The sequence below is a fragment of the Chiloscyllium plagiosum genome, unplaced genomic scaffold (assembly GCF_037043375.1).
Source record: "Chiloscyllium plagiosum isolate Xiang-an unplaced genomic scaffold, Cpla_swu_hap1 HiC_scaffold_1, whole genome shotgun sequence".
In the NCBI taxonomy this organism is placed as follows: Eukaryota; Metazoa; Chordata; class Chondrichthyes; order Orectolobiformes; family Hemiscylliidae; genus Chiloscyllium; species Chiloscyllium plagiosum.
The window spans coordinates 171,754,912-171,776,750 of record NW_028270139.1 but is presented as its reverse complement, the minus strand read 5'-3'; the positions used below and the strand labels follow the sequence as shown (position 1 = coordinate 171,776,750).

At 44.7% G+C, this 21,839-nt stretch overlaps 1 protein-coding gene across 1 annotated transcript in view; it reads left to right on the top strand.

Annotated features, from left to right (window-relative positions):
• The window catches only part of LOC122548889 (disintegrin and metalloproteinase domain-containing protein 12), a 257,353-nt gene that overhangs the window by 14,890 nt on the left and 220,624 nt on the right, over window positions 1-21,839 (top strand). Inside the window, exon 2 of the mRNA XM_087992297.1 lies at window positions 4,390-4,499. Within this exon, the coding sequence (XP_087848423.1) occupies window positions 4,390-4,499 (110 nt within the window). The remainder of the gene's footprint in view (window positions 1-4,389; window positions 4,500-21,839) is intronic.

Genomic DNA, 21,839 nt, shown 5'->3' with positions numbered 1-21,839 from the left:
CAGGGTATTGAGTATAAGAGCTGGCAGGTCATGTTAAAATTATACAAGACATTGGTTCAGCTACATTTAGAATATTGTGTGCAGTTCTGATCGCCACATTACCAAAAGGATGTGGACACTTTGGAGAAGGTGCAGAGAAGGTTTAAGAGGATGTTGCCTGGTATGAAAGGTGCTAGCTATGAAGAGAGGTTGAGTAGGTTAGGTTTATTTTCACTAGAAAAAAGGAGATTGAGGGGAGACCTGATTGAGGTTCACAAAATCATGAAGGGTATAGACAGGGTGGATAGAGACAAGCTTTTTCCCAGGGTGAAGGATTCAATAACGAGAGGTCATGCTTTCAAGGTTAGAGGTGGAAAGTTTAAGGGGGATACACGCGGTAAGTACTTCACACAGAGGGTGGTGGGCGTTTGGAACACGTTGCCAGCAGAGGTGGTAGAGGCAGGCACGGTAGACTCATTTAAGATGTGTCTGGACAGATTCACGAGGAGGTGGGGAGCAGAGGGATACAGATGTTTAGGAATTGACCGACAGGTTTAGGCAGTACATTTGATCGGCTCAGGCTTGGAGGGCCGAAGGGCCTGTTCCTGGGCTGTAAATTTTCTTTGTTTTCTTTGTTTCTTTGATTTGCTTTCAACACATAAGAAGCAAGACAGAGGTCAAAGTGAACATGGCTGCTACAGAAAATGAATCTGGGAGGAGACGGTTTTTGGAAATAAGGAAATGACAGATGGGTTAAACAGATATCGTCACAGGCGAGGTGCCAGAATACTGGAGGGTAGTGAACGTGGTGCCACTAGTTAAGAAAGGTGGTAAGGACAAGTTAGGGAGCTATAGACTGATGAGCTTGACGTTGGTGGTGGGCAAGTTGTTGGAGGGAATCCTGAGGGACAGGATTTACATGTATCTGAAAAGGCAAGGACTGACTAGGGATAGGCAAACATGAGGACTGCAGATGCTGGAAACCAGAGTTTTGATCAGAGTGGTGCTGGAAAAGCACAGCAGGTCAGGCAGCATCCGAGGAGCAGGAAAATCAAAATTTCAGGCAAAAGCCCTTCATCAGGAATAAGCCCTCTATTCCTGAGGAATTTTGGGATTTTGCCCAAAATGTCAATTTTCCTGATTAGGGATAGTCAACATGGCTCTGTGCGTAGGAAATCATGTCTCACAAATTTGATTGAGATTTTGATGAAGTAAAAAGTAGGTTGATGAGGGCAGAGCGGGGAATGTGATCTATACAGACTTCTGTAAAGTGTTCAACAAGGTTCCCCATGGGAGACTGATTAGCAAGGTTAGATCTCACGGAATACAGGGAGGACTAGCCATTAGGCTCAAAGGTAGAAGACAGAGGGTGGTGGTGGAGGGTTGTTTTTCAGACTAGAGGCCTGTGACCAGTGGAGTGCCACAAGGATCGATGCTGGGTCCTCTACATTTCGTCATTTATATAAATGATTTGGATGTGAATATAGAAGAGATAATTAGTAAGTTTGCAGATAGCACTAAAATTGGAGGTGCAGTGGACAGTGAAGAAGGCTACCTCAAAGTACACCAGGATCTTGATCGGTTGGGCCGATGGGCTGAAGAATTTTAATTTAGATAAATGTGAGGTGTTGCATTTTGGAAAGGTAGGTTCATAGTTCCTTGAAAGTGGAGTCCCAGGTAGACAGGATAGTGAAGAAGACGTTTAGTATGCTTGCCTTTATCGGTCAGTGCATTGAGTATAGGAATTGGGAGGTCATGTTGTGGCTGTACATTCTGGTCACAGCCTCAATATCTCTTTGTCATCCAGGGTTCCCTGTTCCTGCCAACCCTGCCCTTCACCCTCACAGGAACATATCGTCCTTGAACTCTAGCTATCTCACTTTTAAAGGCCTCCCACTTGCCAGCAGTCCTGCTCCAACCAACCCCTGCAAGCTCCTGTCTAATTCCATCAATATTCACCTTTCCCCAATTTAGTACTTGAACCTGTGGACCAGTTTTGTCCCTCTCTATAACTATTTTAAATTTAGTAGAACTATGGTCACTGCTCCCACAGTGCTCCCCCACTGTCACCTCCGTCACCTGTCCTGCCCCATTTCCCAAGAGGAGGTTGAGTTTTACCCCCTCCTGAGTGGGACCCTCTGCATACTGCTTGAGGGAACTTTCCTGAACACACTTAACACATTCCACCCCATCTAAGCCCTTGACACTCTGGCAGTCCCAGTCTATGTTCGGAAAATTAAAATCCCCGACTATGACAACCCTATTGCTCCTGGGAGTCTCCCAGTCTCCCTGCAGATTTGTCCCTCGAATTCCCGCTGACTATTTGGGGGCCTATAGTACAACCCCAATAACGTCACCATCCCCTTCTTATTTCTTAGCTCCACCCACAAAGCCTCACTGGATGATCCTTCAGTTATTTCATCTCTGATTACTGCTGTGATACTCACCTTCATCAGAAATACATCTCCCCCTCCCCTCCTTCCACCACCTCTGTCCCACCGAAAGCATCTGTCCCCTGGTACATGAAGCTGCCAGTGCTGTCCCTCCCTGAGCCATGTTTCTGTGATAATATCCCAGTCCCACGCACCTATCCACACTCTGAGGGCACCGGCCTTACCTGTCAGCCCTCTTGCATTGAAATAGATGCCATTTAATCCAACAGGCATTGAGCTCTCCCTGGTGTGTTCCAGCCTGACCTGTCTCTTCACTTTACTGTACCTCCTTCCAGCCTCTCACCTGCCTCCCTGCTGTTGGGTATCCCACTCCCTGCCGATCGAGATTAAACCCTCCCTTGTAGCACTAGCAAACCTGGCCACCAAGATATTGGTTCCCCTCCAGTTCAGGTACAACCCGTCCCTCTTGAACAGGTCACCTCTGCCCCAGAAAAGATCCCAATGATCTAAAAATCTGAATCCCTGCTCCCTGCACCAATTCTATAGCTACACATTTATCTGCCATATCCACCTGTCCTTACCCTCACTAACACGTGGCTCTGGGAGTAATCTGGAGATTATCACCGGCGAGGTCCTGGTTTTAAGATTTTTCCAAGCTCTCTATAATCACTCTGCAGGTCCTCCCCCCCTATTTTTACCGATGTCATTTGGGCGAACGTGCACATTGACGTCTGGCTGCTCCCCCTCCCCCTTGAGACAGCTGCTCTGAGACATCCTGGACCCTGGGCAGTGGGAGGCAACACCCCATCCTGGATTCCTGTATGCAGCCACAGAATCTCCGATCCTGTCTTTCCTCCTAATGACCGCGTCTCTTATCCCTGAGGTACAGGTTACCTTTCCCCTTTCTCACTGTGCCCCACAGCCAGTCACAGTGCCACTGACCTGACTACTGCTGCTTTCCCCTGAACGGTCACAGTATCCAAAACGGTATCCTGGGTTTCGAGGGGAATGGCCCCAGGAGATTCCTGCACTCTCAGCCAACTCCCTTTCCCTTTCCTGGTGGTCACCCAGCTACTCTCTGCCTGTACCTTCGGTGTGACCACATCACTGAAACTCTTACCTCTGAAGTGCTCAGCCTCTCCGATGATCCCGAGTACATCCAGTTCCAGCTCCCTAACACAGTCTCCCTGGAGCAGCAGCTGGGTACACTTCGCACACGTATAGTCATCAGGGATGATGGGATTCTCCCTGAGCTCCCAATTCCTGCAGGAGGAACATACGACTGCCCTAACTGCCATCTTAGCTGCTGTAAAACTAAAGAAGAAAGTTAAAAGGACTTTCCCTGAGCTCACCTGTACCTTTTAACTGAGCTGCTGCTGGAGATCCCTGTGCTGGTGTCTGCTGGTGCTGGGTGATCCCAGTGCTGGGATCTGCTGGTCTTGGGTGATCCCAATGCTGGGCTCTTCTGGTGCTGAGTGATGCCCTGTCTTGGGATCTGCTGGTGCTGGGTGATTTCAATGCTGGACTCTGCTGGTGCTGGGTGATCCCAGTGCTGGGATCTGCTGGCATTGGGTGATCCCTGTGCTGGGATCTGCTGGTGCTGGGTGATTTTAATGCTGGGCTCTGCTGGTGCTGGGTGATGCCAGTGCTGAGATCTGCTGGTGTTGGGTGATCCCAGTGCTGGGATCTGCTGGTGCTGGGTGATCCCTGTGCTGGGCTCTGCTGGTGCTGGGTGATGCCAGTGCTGGGCTCTGCTGGTGCTGGGTGATGCCAGTGCTGAGATCTGCTGGTGCTGGTTGATCCTTGTGCAGGGATCTGTTGATACTGGGTGATCACTGTACTGGGCTCTACTGGTGCTGAGTGATCCCAGTGCTAGTGCCTGCTGGTGCTGGGTGATCTCTGTGCTGGGATCTGCTGGTGCTCTGTGGTTATAATGCTGCAGATGAATAATGTTGTGGTAAATAATACAAAATTTGTGCACTGAACATTCATTCTCCCCCCACTGTGTTTCAAACAGGTTTTCGATTTCACCAGCAAAAGTTACTTGAAGAACTGAAGGATTATAAGTTTGTATTCCCCCAGCTGCTATCAGGAAGAGGGAAGCGGAATACGCCCATACTGCCTCAGGTAATGACTGTGAGCCAGGTCTCCAGCCTCTCGACCACAATGATCCAAATCTTTTAATCCATTGAACAATAACTTGTACTTACATAACTTCTTTAGCATCATAAGATATCCCAGTGATTACAGGAAGAGCAAATATGTGTTAACAAGCTCCATAAGGCAATACTTGAACAGATGTTTAAGTCCCTTGGTCTTAAGTTTTAAGGATCTTTACCCAAAGGAAAGTGAGATAAAAAGACATTGAGAGGTTCAGGGATGGAATTCCAAGTTTAGGATCCTGTAGCCAAGTCTCTATAATGGCAATTCAATCATACTCAGAGTGGTCAAATCATCAATTTTGTTTTATAAATGCAATTTGCATCCAGCGTTTAATTCAGCTTTTTTTTTTACATGAATGCGTTATTCTCCATTCTGATCCCTGCTGATCCTTGGCATTGCTTCAACTGTCTTTAACTTTTACTGACTGCTTTCCTTCCTTCGAGGAGTGCTTTGCAAGGTGTCAGTGTGATGTGGTCCTGTATTGGGCCCAGGGCTCCATATTAGTATCATAGCTGTTCTCATTCACATAAAATTATCTGATTTCAAAATTAATCCAGAGTGATCAGTTAATCTGTAGGAGCCACCTGACCGGGAATAAGTTTCAGGAAGCAGCAGAGTTCAGGCATATATCAAGCAGGGAGAGATAGAACATAGTAGAACATAGAACATAGAAATGCACAGCACAGAACAGGCCCTTTGGCCCACGATATTGTGCCGAGATTTAATCATAATGTAAAATAGAGTAACTTAACCTACACACCCCTCAACTCACTGCTATCCATGTGCATGTCTAGCAGTCGCTTAAATATCCCTCATGACTCTGCTTCCACCACCACAGCTGGCAACGCATTCCATGTATTCACAACTCTCTGCATAAAGAACCTACCTCTGATATCTCCTTTATACCTCCCTCCTAATATCTTCAAACTATGACTCCTCGTACCAGTCTATCCTGCCCTGGGGAAAGGTCTCTGGCTATTGAATCTATCTATTCCTCTCATTATTTTGTACACCTCGATCAGGCCTCCTCTCTTCCTCCTTCTCTCCAGAGAGAAAAGTCCGAGCTTATTCAACCTTTCTTCATAAGGCAAGCCCTCCAGTCCAGGCAGCATCCTGGTAAACCTTCTTTGCACCCTCTCCAAAGCCTCTGTATCTTTCCTATAGTAGGGCGACCAGAACTGGACATAATATTCCAAGTGTGGTCTTACCAGGGACTTGTAGAGCTGCAGCAAAACCTCGCGGCTCTTAAACTCGATCCCCCTGTTAATGAAAGCCAAAACACCATATGCTTTCTTAACAACCCTGTCCACTTGGGTGGCAACTTTGAGGGATCTATGTACTTGCACACCCAGATCCCTCTGTTCCTCCACACTGCCAAGAATCCTGTCTTTAATTCTATATTCAGCATTCAAGTTCAACCTTCCAAAATGCATCACTTCACATTTATCCAGGTTGAACTCCATCTGCCATTTCTCAGCTCTGCATCCTGTCTCTGTTGCGCTGCAGCCTGCAATAGCCCTCGATACTATCGACGACATCTCCAACCTTCATGTCATCTGCAAATTTACTAACCCACCCCTCAACCTCCTCATCCAAGTTATTTCAGACTGCTGAAAACAGTCCACTAGGCTGTCTCGAACGCACCTCGCCCTGGTACAAGCAGATTCTCATTTGACACATTTTTCTTTTCCCTCCCTGAAACTTCCCCTTCTCCTGAAAACTATCGGTTGGCGTGGTGGCTCAGTGCTTGATACTGCTGCCTCACAGTGCCAGGGACCCGGGTTTGATTCCTCCCTCAGGTGTGGAGTTTGCACATTCTACCCCGTCTGTCTGGGCTTCCTCCGGATGCTCTGGTTTCCTCCCACAGTCCAAAGATGTGCAGGACAGGTATATTGGCTATGCTAAATTGCCCGTAGTGTTAGTGCATTAGTCAGGGAGAAATGGAGAGGAATGGGCTTGTGTGGGATACTCTTCGAATGCTCGGTGTGGACTTGTTGGGCTGTCGGGCCTGTTTCCAGAGAGTGGTTAGCCGGTGGAATTCACCCAGAGAGTGGTTAGCCGGTGGAATTCACCCAGAGAGCGGTTAGCCGGTGGAATTCACCCAGAGAGTGGTTAGCCGGTGGGATTCACCCACGGAGTGGTTAGCCGGAGGTATTCATCCACAGAGTGGTAAGCCGGTGGGATTCACCTGGAGAGTGTTTAGCCGGTGGGATTCATCCAGAGAGTGTTTAGCCGGTGGGATTCACCCACGGAGTGGTTAACCGGTGCGATTGACCCACAGAGTGGTTAGCCGGTGGGATTCACCTGGAGAGTGTTTAGCCAGTGGGATTCACCCAGAGAGCGGTTAGCCAGTGGGATTCACCCAGAGAGCGGTTAGCCGGTGGGATTCACCCACAGAGTGGTTAGCTGGTGGGATTCACCGTGAGAGTGGTTAGCCGGCGGGATTCACCCGGAATGTGGTTAGCATGTGGTATACACCCTCAGAGTGGTTAGCCGGTGGGATTCACCCACAGAGTGGTTAGCCGGTGGGATTGACCCGGAGAGTGGTTAGCCGTTAGGATTCACCCAGAGAGTGGTTAGCCGGTGGGATTCACCCAGAGAGTGGTTAGCCAGTGGGATTCACCCAGAGAGCGGTTAGCCGGTGGGGATTCACCCAGAGAGTGGTTAGCCAGTGGGATTCACCCAGAGAGCGGTTAGCCGGTGGGGATTCACCCAGAGAGCGGTTAGCCGGTGGGATTCACCCAGAGAGCGGTTAGCCAGTGGGGATTCACTCAGAGAGCGGTTAGCCAGTGGGGATTCACCCAGAGAGTGGTTAGCCGGTGGGATTCACCCAAAGAGCGGTTAGCCAGTGGGGATTCACTCAGAGAGCGGTTAGCCAGTGGGGATTCACTCAGAGAGTGGTTAGCCAGTGGGATTCACTCCCACACAAAACATCAAGTCCAAATCATCATTTGATTTCAAAAAGGAGTTGGTGCAGATCTTGGGTGAAAGAGGTCATGTGGATTTGGGATAAAGCAGCACCAGGCTATTCATTCAGATGATCGGCCAATGGAATGATAATGAAAGGCAGAGCAGGCTCAAGCAGCCAACTGTGCTCCTATGTTTCTCTGTTGACAATGTTCAAAGCAGAAGTTTTATGTTGATCCAGAGCCATTATTTCCTTTCTATGACATTCTAAAGAAACATGTTCTGTCTATATTACTGTTACTGTTTGACACCTATATCCTGGCCATCCCCTTTTTCAAGATTCGTTAGACGTTCCTATTAGGGCGACCACTTTCCCATTTAGCGTTTAAGGACTGTGTCTTTTTGTGTTGAAACACTGTGGACAGACATCAGAAATAACTTTTAAAAACCAATGTTTGAAAGGGTGGCTGTATGTTTTAAAAACAAATAACCTGTTACCCCTGCCAGGCATCGAGAAAGCAATTATTTGAACAAGCAGAAGTTACAATTTGTGCTTCAAATTGTTTGGAGCTGGAACGACTGTGGAGACGTTTTTGATGGCAACAAGAAATTGATTGGTCTATGGATTAGTGAGCGGTTATCAATGGCTGGCCAACAGTTATGTCATTGGTTCTCAGGTAACAGAACAGCATGGAGCTGGGAACAAGTTACAAAGAGACAGAGAGGTGTTCAGTTCTTCCCCAGCTCAGGTGTGGGTAATCCATTCATTACAGTTAAAATTCACTGTAAGCCAAAGAAAACAATTTTTTTTAACAGGTCAGAGACTTTTATGAGTGAACCAGTCACCTTGTGTCTCATACCAACCTCAGCTCAGATGAAGAGTGATCGAGACTTGAAACGTTAGCTTGCTGTCTCTCCATGGATGCTGCCTGACCTGACCCGCTGTGATCTCCAGCATTTGTTGTTTTCAGTTACTGAAGGAATGTTTGGCCAGCAGCAGTCAGAAAGATCATCTCATCATCAGAACCTGAAACAAAGACCCTACTTATTTCCTCAACCAGATCTATTTCCCCTGCTGGTTTATGTATGTATGTGTGTAAGGGGGAGTGTAAGCGGGATTAGAGTTTTTATTAGTGTCATCATATGTCAATGGCAGATATTTTTTATTCTATTATTCCTGTTTACCTGTAGCCCAATAGAAATTCTTATTCAGTACAGAAATCTGATCTTTGCTATTTGTCAACATGGATCTAAACGTCAGGTCAATTATCAGGTCATAGAGTCACAGAAATGTACAGTACGGAAACAGACCCTTCGGTCCAACCTGTCCATGCCGACCAAATATCCCAACCCAATCTAGTTCCACCTGCAGCACCCGGCCCACATCCCTCCAAACCCTTCCTATTCATATACTCATCCAAATGCCTCTTAAATGTTGCAATTGTACCAGCATCCACCACTTACTCTGGCAGCTCATTCCACACACGTACCACCCTCTGCCTGAAAACGTTGCCCCTTACATCTCTTTTATATCTTTCCCCTCTCACCCTAAATCTATGCCCTCTAGTTCTGGACTCCCCTACCCCAGGGAACAGACTTTGTCCCTCATAATTTTATAAACCTATATGAGGTCACCTCTCAACCTCCGATGCTCCAGGGCACACAGTCCCAGCCTGTTTAGCCTCTCCCTATAGCTCAAATCCTCCAACCCTGACAACATCCTTGTAAATCTTTTCTGAATCCTTTCAGGTTTCACAACACCCTTCCAATAGGACGGAGACCAGAATTGCATGCAATATTCGAAAAGTGGCCTAACTAATGTCCTGTACAGCAGCAATATGACCTCCCACCTGTACTCAATACTCTGACCGATAAAGGAAAACATACCAAACACCTTCTTCACTATCCTATCTACCTGCGACTCCACTTTCAAGGAGCAATGAACCTGCACTCCAAGGTCTCTTTGTTTAGCAACACTCCCTAGGACCTTACCATTAAGTATATAAGTCCTGCTAAGATTTGCTTTCCCAAAATGCAGCACCTCACATTTATCTAAATTAAACTCCATCTGCCACTTCTCAGCCCATTGTCCCATCTGATCAAGACCCTGTTGTAATCGGAGGTAACCCTCTTCGCTGTCCACTACACCTCCAATTTTGATGTCATCTGCAAACTTACTACCTGTACCTCTTATGCTCGCATCCAAATCATTTATGTAAATGATGAAAAGTAGAGGGCTCAGCACCGATCCTTGTGGCACTCCACTGGTAACAGGCCTCCAGTCTGAAAAACAACCCTCTATCACTCCCCTCTGTCTTCTACCTTTGAGCCAGTTCTGTATCCAAATGGCTAGTTCTCCCTGTATTCCATGAGCTCTAACCTTGCTAATCAGTGTCTCATGGGGAATTTTATCAAACACCTTACTGAAGTCCATATAGATTACATCTACTGCTCTGCCCTCATCAATCCTCTTTGTTACTTCTTCAAAAAACTCAATCAAGTTAGTGAGACATGATTTCCCACACACAAAGCCATGTTGACTATCCCTAATCAGTCCTTGCCTTTCCAAGTACATGTACATCTTGTCCCTCAGGATTCCCTCCAACAACTTGCCCACCAACGAGGTCAGGCTCACTGGTCGAAAGTTCCCTGGCTTGTCCTTACCACGTTTCTTAAACAGTGGCACCACATCTTAGGAAACTTTTCATTCTTTACAAAATCCTTAACTTTTGTGATGACCCTGGAAAAAGTGAAGCTTGATTTCAATGGAATACCGAAGTCTGGCACATCAGCATCAATCAGCTGGTGTGGGTCCGTTCAGTCTTATTGCAATGGAAGCATTTTACTTTTTTCAAATCATTTTGTTGCTTCTCGCCTTTCCCCTTTGGTATTTTGGTCAAAACTAGCACTTCCATTCACAGATTGCCTGTTTCTCCAATTTCCTTGTAGATTTGATTGTTTGATTGATTTATTAAAGTCACATTAACTGAGACATCGTGAAAAGTGTTGCTTTGTGGGCTTCTACAGGCAGATTGTACCATACCAGAATGCAAATACAGTGTTACAGCCACATACACGATGCATGGGGAGAGGTCAGAATTAACACTTGAGTGATCCATTCAAAAGTTTGATAACACCAGGGAAGAAGCTGTTTTATAATGCATTCATTTGTATACTCAAACTTTTATATCTTCTGCCCGTTGGAAGAGGGCGGAAGGCAGTATAACCGGGGTGGGAGGGGGCTTTGATGAGGCAGCGGGAATTATAAATCGAGTCAATGGATGGAAGGCTGGTTTGTGTGATGAACTGGGCTGTGTTCGCAACCCTCTGTAGCTTCTTTGCCAAATCACACAGTGATGCATCCAGATAGGATGCTTCCTATGCTGCATTTATTAATATTTAACATAGAACGTTACAGTGCAGAACAGGCCCTTCAGCCCTTGAAGTTGTGTCACCCTGTGAAACCCATCTGAAGCCCATCTATCCTAGACTATTACATTCTCGACCATATGTTTATCCAATGACCATTTAAGTGCCTGTAAAGTTGACGAGTCTACTACTGTTGTAGGCAGTGCATTCCACACCCTTACTACTCTCTGAGTAGAGGTTGGTTAGGGTCATTGTGAACATGCTGAATTTCCTTAGCCTCCTGAGGAAGTAGAGATATTGTTGTGCTTTCGTGACTGTCACAATGATGTGGCTGAACCAGGACACTCCCTGGAACTTGATGCTCTTGACCATCTCCACCTCAGGCCCATTGATACAGACAGGGGTGCCATTGAAGCACTTCACAATTATAACAACAACATTTTTAAAAGGAGGAAGACCGACGAAAGACAGTGACTACATGGTCAGTGAGGGAGAGAGAGAAAGAAACCTACACTGCTAACTAACACAGCAGTGAATCTTCAGTTACTGCCTTTGCTGTTTGAGTTCATATGTTTCTGGACATCGGAGTGTATCTTAGAAAAATGAACAAACAGCAAAATTCACAGCTGACCTTGTCGGAACCTGGATGGGAGAGCTCACAGCACAGGAACAGATAAGGGCATAGTTTTTCATGTGTAACCTTGCTGTAAGTATGAAGGTAGTCTGGAGCACTGTTTGTTTAGAGCATAAAGATGGTGCTGTTTTCTGGGTCTGTCGATTGTGAAGGAGCAAAAATGGCCTTTAGTAGAGTGATATACTCTTCCTGTTGGATATGGGGTTTAGGGAGAGTTTCCATGTAACTGATGATTATGTCTGCAGGAAATGTCTTTGGTTGCGAATCCTATCAAATTGCATGGATCTGTTGGAGCAGTTAGATGCAGTGAGGAATTTACAAGATTTAGGGGGTGTGATGGATGACAGTTATAGGAAGGGAGAAAAGCTGCTGATACAGTCAGGTAGATGGGTTACTGCCAAGAAAGGTAGGAGAGGGAGGATGGTAGTGCAGGAGTCTTCTGTGGCTATCCCCACTTCAAACAAGAATGCTGTTTTGGAAAATGTAGGGATGTGTGATGTACTCTCAGGGGAATGTAGCATGAACAGCCAAGTTTCTGGAACCAAGACTGGCTCCAATACAATGAGAAGTACATTGGGTTCCAAGCAACTGATTGTGACAGGGGGCTTTCTAGTCAGAGGCACAGACAGATGTTTCAGCAGCCAACAGGAAAAATCAGAATGGTGTGTTACTCCCTGATGCCAGGATCAAGGATGTCTCAGACAGGGTGCAGAATGTTCTCAAAGGGGAGAGGTACACATTGGAACCAATGACATCGGAAGGGAAAAGGATGAAATTCTGAAGGGAGAATATAGAAAATTAGGCAGGAATTTAAAAAGGAAGTCCTCAAGGGTAGTAATATCTGGATTACTCCCAGTGCTATGAGCTAGTGAGGGCAGGTATAGGAGGATAGAGCAGATGAATGCATGGCTGAGGAGCTGGTGTATGGGAGAAGGATTCACATTTTTGGATCATTGGAATCTCTTTTGGGGTAGAAGTGACCTGTACAAGAAGGACAGATTGCACCTAAATTGGAAGGGGACTAATATACTGACAGAGAGATTTGCTGGAGCTGCTCGGCAGGATTTAAACTAGTAAGGTGGGGGGGGGTGGGACCCAGGGAGATAGTGAGGAAGGAGATCGATCTGAGACTAGTAAAGTTGAGAACAGAAGCGAATCAAACAGTCAGGGCAGGCAGGGACAAGGTAGGACTAATAAATTAAACTGCATTTATTTTAAAGCAAGAGACCTATCAGGGAAGGCAGATGAACTAAGGGCATGGTTAGGAACATGGGACTGGGATATCATAGCAATTACAGAAACATGGCTCAGGGATGGGCAGGACTGGCAGCTTAATGTTCCAGGATACAAATGCTACAGGAAGGATAGAAAGGGAGGCAAGAGAGGAGGGGGAGTGGCATTTTTGATAAGGGATAGCATTACAGCTGTGCTGAGGCAGGATATTCCTAGAAATACATCCAGGGAAGTTATTTGGGTGGAACTGAGAAATTAGAAAGAGATGATCATCTTATTGGGATTGTATTATAGACCCCCAGTAGTCAGCAGGAAATTAATGAACAAATTTGTCAGGAGATCTCAGTTATCTGTAAGAATAATAGGGTGGTTATGGTAGGGGATTTTAACTTTCCAAACATAGACTGGGACTGCCAAAGTGTTAAGGGTTTAGATGGAGAGGAATTTCTTAAGTGTGTACAAGACAATTTTCTGATTCAGTATGTGGATGTACCCACTAGAGAAGGTGCAAAACTTGACCTACTCTTGGGAAATAAGGCAGGGCAGGTGACTGAGGTGTCAGTGGGGGAGCACTTTGGGGCCAGCGACCATAATTCTACTAGTTTTAAAACAACAAAGGAAAAAGATAGACCAGATCAAAAAGTTAAAGTTCTAAATTGGAGGAAGGCTAATTTTGATGGTATTAGGCAAGAACTTTCAAAAGCTGATTGGGGGCAGATGTTCGCAGGTAAAGGGACAGCTGGAAAATGGGAAGCCTTCAGACATGAGATATCGAGAGTCCAGAGACAGTATATTCCTGTTAGGGTGAATGACAAAGCTGGTAGGTATAGGGAATGCTGGATGTCTGGAGAAATTAAAGTTTTGGATAAGAAAAAGAAGGAAGTATATGTGAGGACGAGACAGCAGAGATCGTGAGAATCCTTCGAACAGTATAAAGGCAAGAAGAGGGAAATCAGGAGGGCAAAAATGAGACATGAGATAGCTTCAGCAGATAGGGTTAAGGAGAATCTAAAGGGATTTTATAAATACATTAAGGACAAAAGGGTAAAAGGGAGAAAATAGCGTGCCTCAAAGATCAGAAATACAGCCTATGTGTGGTACCACAGGAGATGGGGGAGATACTAAATGAGTATTTTGCATCAATGTTTATTGTGGAGAATGATATGGAAGATATAGACTGTAGGGAAATAGAAGGTGACATCTTGAAAAATGTCCATATTACAGAGGAGGAAGTGCTGGATGTCTTGAAATGCATAAAAGTGGATAAATCCCCAGGACCTGATCAGGTGTACCCTAGATCTCTGTGGGAAGCTAGAGAAGTGATTTCTGGGCCTCTTGCTAACATATTTGTATCATTGACAGTCACAGGTGAGGTTCCAGAAGACTGGAGGTTGGCAAACGTGGTGCCACTGTTTAAGAAGGGTGGTAAGGTCAAGCCAGGGAACTATAGACCAGTGAACCTGAGGTCGGTGATGGGCAAGTGTTGGAGGGAATCCTGAGGGACAGGATGTACATCTATTTGGAAAGGCAAGGACTGATTAGGGATAGTCAACATGGCTTTGTGCGTGGGAAATCATGTCGCACAAACTTGATTGAGGTTTTTGAGGAAGTAACAAAGAGGATTGATGAGGGCAGAGCGGTAGGTGTGATCTCTATGGACTTCAGTAAGGCATTCAACAAGGTTCCCCATGGGAGACTGGTTGACAAGGTTATATCTCACGGAATACAGGGAGAACTAGCCATTTGGTACAGAACTGGCTCAAAGGTAGAAGATAGAGGGTGGTGGTGGAGGGTTGTTTTTCAGACTGGAGGCTTGTGACCAGTGGAGTGCCACAAGGATCGGTGCTGGGTCCACTACTTTTCATCAATTATATAAATGATCTGGACGTGAACATTGGATGTACAGTTAGTAAGTTTGCAGATGACACCAAAATTGGAGGTGTAGTGGGCAACGAGGAAGGTTACCTCAGATTACAACAGGATCTAGACCAGCTGGGCCAATGGGCTGAGAAGTGGCAGATGGAGTTTAATTCAGATAAATGCGAGGTGCTGCATTTTGGAAAAGTAAATCAGAGCAGGACTTATACACTTAATGGTAAGGTCCTAGAGAGTGTTGCTGAACAAGGAGACCTTGGAGTGCAGGTTCATAGCTCCTTGAAAGTGGAGTCGCAGGTAGATATGATAGTGAAGAAGGCCTTTGGTATGCTTTCCTTTATTGGTCAGAGTATTGAGTACAGGAGTTGGGAGGTCGTGTTGTGGCTGTACGGGACATTGGTTAGGCCACTGTTGGAATATTGCATGCAATTCTGGTCTCCTTCCTATCGGAAAGATGTTATGAAACTTGAAAGGGTTTACAAGGATGTTGTCAGGGTTGGATGATTTGAGCTATAGGGAGAGGCTGAACAGGCTGGAGCTGTTTTCCCTGGAGCGTCGGAGGCTGAGGGATGACCTTATAGAGGTTTACAAAATCATGAGGCGGTGCATGGATAGGATAAATAGACAAGATCTTTTCCCTGGGGTGGGGGAGTCCAGAACTAGAGGGCATAGGTTTAGGGTGAGAGGGAAAAGATATAAAAAAAACTTAAGGGGTAACATTTTTATGCAGAATGCATGTTTGGAATGAGCTGCCAGAGGAAGTGGTGGGGGGTGGTACAATTGCAACATTTAAAAGGTATCTGGATGGGTAAATGAATAGGAAGGATTTAGAAAGATATAGGCCAAGTGCTGGCAAATGGGATTAAATTAGGTTAGGATATCTGATCGGTATGGACAAGTTGTGCCAAAAGATCTGTTTCCGTGCTGTACATCTCTATGATTCTCTGTATGTGGTCAGGTGGCGAGCAGCAGAAACAGCGTCGAGACTAGTTAAGAGCTATAATCAAGCATGCTGGGAATTATGGTCAAGCTAGCTTAAATTCTGTCCTCAGCTAAAATGGGAGTGGGGACATGTTGGGTCCTGTCCTGTGAGCTGTCACCTACAGCTTCCTGTGTTGACCAAATAAATCTGAGTCAATTCTCAGGCTATTGTCTTCACACCAGGAATAACGCCAGGGTACAAGGTTAAGTACTTCTTTCAGACAACAGACAGTTTCACCATCTGCAGATTCTTTCTTCTGACAAATTAGCAGTTGTTAGAGTCATCTCAGCTCCAGCTCATCTTCGTAGGAATCCCTCAGGGTACTGTCCTAGGCCCAACCATCTTCAGCTGCTTCATCAATGACCTTCCCTCTGTCATAATGTCGGAAGTGGGAATGTTCACCAATGATTGCACAATGTTCAGCACTATTCACAACTCCTCAGATCCTGAAGCAGCCTATGTTCAAATGCGAAAAGGACAGATAATATCCCGGTTTGGGTTGAGAAATTGGAAGTAACAGTCTTGCCACGCAATGTCAGGTCCTAACCATCATTAATAAGAGACAATCTAGGCATTGCCTCTTGTCATTGAATGGCGATACAATCACTGTATCCTCCACTATCAACATCCCAGGATTTATAATTGATGAAATGCTCTACTGGACTCACCACATAAACCCTTCAGCAACAAAAGCAGGTCAGAGACAGGGATTGTTACAGCAAATATCTCACCTCCACACTCCCCAAAGTCATCCACCATTGACATGGGGTCAGGCATGTGATGGAATACTCCCCGCTTGTCTGGATTAATGCAGCCCAAGAAGATTGACACCATCTAGGACAAAATAGCCCACTTGATTGGCCCTACATCCACAAGCATCCACTCCCTCCACCATGGACGCTCAATAGTAGCAGTGTGTACTATCTACAAGATGCACTGCAGAAATTCACCAAAGGTCCTCAGACAGCATCTTCCAAACCCACAACCACAGACCCTGGATGTTATCCTCCAAGCCTCTCACCATCCTGACTTGGAAACATAGAGTCTGTATACAGCAAGTGAACTGCAGTGGTTCAGGAAGGCAACTCACCACCACCCCTTTCAAGGGCAACTAAATGCTGCACAGCAAGCAACACCCATGTCCCATGTTAAAACACACTGCATCATTAAGGTCTAAACCTCTTCTGGCCACTTCACCAGTTCAGCTACCTTCTCAGTTGAGATTAAGTACCCTTTGACTCCATCCTCAGTAAATGTAGGCACAGAGTGTGAGTGAAATCTCGTTCTTCTCTGGAATCAGAGCTATCATTTGAGCTCTAAGCTCTTCTTCCCTTCTCTACTCAAAACCTTTCTATTGCCATCTTATGTTACTATTTGTTTTTATCGCTTTGAAGTTAAAGCTTCTTTAATTCCATTGCTTTTTCAATTAATCTCTGTTTCTCTTTATCCTCACATTTTTCTTTATCCACCCTTCCGCTTTTTCTTCAAACTCAGTTCTTTTTATTTCCAACTGTTTCCCAGCTCTTTCCAACTGTGACATTCCAAATTCATGTTTCCTTTCTTCTAACTTAAAATGCTGGATAATCACTCAGAGCATCTCCTCCTGTGGAACATAAATATGAATAATACTGATTCTATAAGGGAAATTTATTGATTATACACAGATGCGTAATTCTTTAAAGAAGGAGAGGTGTTACAGAATTCCGCCCGGAGATTGTTGACCAGTGATATCCGGCAGGGATCTGTTCTTGGGTCTCTGCTCTTTGTAGTTTTTATAAAGGACTTGGCTGAAGAGGTGGAGGGTGGGTTAGTAAGTTTGCCGATGACACAATGGCCGGTGGTGTTGCAGATAGGGTCGAGGGCTGTTGCAGGCCACAATAAGACACTGACAGGATACAGAGCTGGGCTGAAAAGTGGCAGATGGAGTTCAACCATCTGGATAAATGTGAAGTGATTCATTTTGAAAGGTTGAATTTGAATGCTGAATACAGGGTTAAAAGCAGGATTCTTAGCAGTGTGGAGGAACAGCAGGATCTTGGGATTCATCGACATCGATCCCTCAAAGTTGCCACCCAAGTTGATAGGGTTGTTCAGAAGGTGTGTGGTGCTTTGGTTTCATTAACATGGAGATTGAGTTTAGGAGCTGCGAGGTTTTGCTGCAGCTCTATAAAACCCTGGGGAGACCACACTTGGTATATTGTGTCTAGTTCTGGTTGCCTCATTATAGGAAGGATGTAGATGATTCAGAGAGGATGCAGAGGACATTTACCAGGATGTTGCCTGGATTGGAGGGCATTGCTTATGAAGAGAGGTAAGTAATCTAATCTAATCTAATCTAAAAGAGAGGTTGAGTTGAGTTTGGGCTTTTCACATTGGAGAGAAGGAAGAGAGGTGACTTGATAGAGGTTTACAAGGTAATGAGAAGCATAAATAGAGTAGATAGCCAGAGACCTTTCCCAACGCAGAAATGGTTATCACGAGAGGTCATAATTTTAAGCTGATTGGAGGTAGGTTTAGGGGAGATGTCAGAGGTAGGTTCTTTATACAGAGAGTGGTAGGTCTGTGAATGCGCTGACAGCCATAGCAGTAAAGTCAGAGACATTAGGGACATTGAAGTGACTGCTGGACAAGCACTTGGACAGTAAATTATGGGGTGTGTAGTTAGGTTGACCTCAGACTAAGATAAATGCTCGGCACAACATGGTGGGCCAAAGGGCCTGTGCTCTGCTGGACTGTATGTTCTATGTTCTGGTATTGAGAAAGGAACACAAATTAATTGTTGAGTGGATGTTCAGGATGCTATCTGAACTGCAGAACAACAGTCACGTAATGTCTGAGTCAATAACTCTATCAGCCACATGGAAAACCTGATGAAATGCAGCAGAGATGTCTTTGAAACACCAAAAGCAAATGCAATTTTCCTGTGGTGCATTAATAATGATTCCATCTGCAGTTAAAACAAACTCACTGCAATTTCTGAGGAAATGTGTTTCAAGATTGAAGGCAGAGGTAAACACTCACTTAATTTTTTAAGGAATTAAACTCCTGTGAGTAATGTGGCAGTTTCATGATTAACACATTATTAACCCAGCTCTAAAACCAATACACTGTGTCAGTGTTACATTATCAACATAGCTCTATAACCAATCCACTGTGTCAGTGTTACATTATTAACACAGCTCCATCACCAATCCACTGTATCAGTGTTACATTATTAACACAGCTCTATCACCAATCCACTGTGTCAGCGTTACATTATTAACTCAGCTCCAACACTAATACACTGTGTCAGTGTTACATAATGAACACAGCTCCATCACCAATCCACTGTGTCAGTGTTACATTATTAACACAGCTCTATCACCAATCCACTGTGTCAGTGTTACATTATTAACACAGCTCCATCACCAATCCACTGTGTCAGTGTTACATTATCAACATAGCTCTATAAACAATCCACTGTGTCAGCGTTACATTATTAATACAGCTCCATCACCAATCCACTGTGTCAGTGTTACATTATTAACACAGCTCTATCACCAATCCACTGTGTCAGTGTTACATTATCAACACAGCTCTATCACCAATCCACTGTGTCAGTGTTACATTATTAACACAGCTCCAACACTAATACACTGTGTCAGTGTTACATTATTACTACAGCTCCATCACCAATCCACTGTGTCAGTGTTACATTATTAACTCAGCTCCAACACTAATACACTGTGTCAGTGTTACATTATTAACACAGCTCCATCACCAATCCACTGTGTCAGTGTTACATTATCAACATACCTCTATAACCAATCCACTGTGTCAGCGTTACATTATTAACACAGCTCCATCACCAATCCACTGTGTCAGTGTTACATTATTAACTCAGCTCCAACACGAATACACTGTGTCAGTGTTACATTATTAACACAGCTCTATCACCAATCCACAGTGTCAATGTTACATTATTATCCCAGCTCTATTACCAATCCACTGTGTCAGTGTTACATTATTAACACAGCTCCATCACCAATCCACTGTGTCAGTGTTACATTATTAACACAGCTCGATCACCAATCCACTGAGTATGCGTTACATCATTGACACAGCACTATAACAAGACCACTTTATCAGTGTTACATTATTAAAACAGCTCCATCACCAATCCACTGTGTCAATGTTAAATTATTAACACAGTTCCCTCACCAATCCACTGTATCAGGGTTACATCATTGACACAGCTCCATCACCAATCCACTGTGTCAGTGTTACATTATTAACAAAGCTGCATCACCAATCCACTGTGTCAGTGTTACATTATGAACCCAGCTCCATCACCAGTCCACTGTGTCAGTGTTACATTATTAAAAGAACTCTATCACCATACCACTGAGTGTGTTACATCATTGACACAGCACTATAACAAGACCACTTCATCAGTGTTACATTATTAACACAGCTCCATCAACAATCCACTGTGTCAGTGTTACATTATTAACACAGCTCTATCACCAATCCTCTGTGTCAGTGTTACATTATTAACACAGCTCCATCAACAATCCACTGTGTCAGTGTTACATTATTATCCCAGCTCCATCACCAATCCACTGTGTCTGTGGTACATTATTAACACAGCTCCATCACCAATCCACTGTGTCAGTGTTACATTATTAACACAGCTCTATCACCAATCCACTGTGTCAGTGTTACATTATTAACACAGCTCTAACACCAATCCACTGTGTCAGTGTTACATTATTAACACAGCTCTAACACCAATCCACTGTGTCAGTGTTACATTATTAACACAGCTCTATCACCAATCCACTGTGTCAGTGTTACATTATTAACACAGCTCCATCACCAATCCACTGTGTTAGTGTTACATTATTAACAAAGCTGCATCACCAATCCACTGTGTCAGTGTTACATTATAAACCCAGCTCCGTCACCAGTCCACTGTGTCAGTATTACATTAATCAACCATGTTAGTGTTACATTATTAACCCAGCTCCACCACCAATCCAATGAGTCAGTGTTACATTATTAACCCAGCTCCCTCACCAATCCACTGTGTCAGTGTTACATTATTAACCCAGCTCCCTCACCAATCCACTGTGTCAGTATTACATTATTAACACAGCTCCATCACCAATCGACTGTGTCAGTGTTACATTATTAACACAGATCCATCACCAAACCACTGCGTCAGTGTTACATTATTAACACAGCTCCATCACCAATCCACTGTGTCAGTGTTACTTTATTATGCCAGCTCTAACACCAATTCACTGTGTCAGTGGTACATTACTAACCCAGCTCCATCACCAATCCAATGAGTCAGTTTTACATTATTAACACAGCTCGATAAGCAATCCACTGTGTCAGTGTTCCATTATTTATACAGCTCTATCACCAATCCATTGTTTATACAGCTCTATCACCAATCCATTATTTATACAGCTCTATCACCAAACATTATTATCACAGCTCGATCACCAATCCACTGTGTCAGTGTTACATTATTAAAAGAACTCTATCACGAATCCACTGAGTCTACGTTACATCATTGACACAGCTCTATATCAAGACCACTGTGTCAGTGTTACATTATTAACACAGCTCTATCACCACTCCACTGTGTCAACATTACATTAATAACACAACTCTATCACCAATCCATTGACTATGCGTTACATCATTGACACAGCACTATAACAAGACCACTTTATCAGTGTTACATTATTAACACAGCTCCATCAACAATCCACTGTGTCAGTGTTAGAACATAGAACATAGAACATAGAAGAATACAGCGCAGTACAGGCCCTTGGGCCCTCGATGTTGCGCCGATCCAAGCCCACCTAAACTACACTAACCCACTATCCTCCATATACCTATCCAATGCCCTCTTAAATGCCCATAAAGAGGGAGAGTCCACCACTGTTACTGGCAGGGCATTCCATGAACTAACGACTCGCTGAGTGAAGAACCTACCCCTAACATCAGTCCTATATCTACTCCCCCTTAATTTAAAGCTATGCCCCCTTGTAATACCCGACTCAATACGCGGGAAAAGGTTCATACTGTCGACCCTATCTAACCCCCTAATCATCTTGTACACCTCAATCAAGTCACCCCTAAACCTTCTTTTCTCTAGTGAAAACAGCCCCAAGTGCCTCAGTCTTTCCTCATACGATTTTCCTTCCATACCAGGCAACATCCTGGTAAACCTCCTCTGCACCCGTTCCAATGCCTCCACATCCTTCCTATAGTATGGCGACCAAAACTGCACACAATATTCCAGATG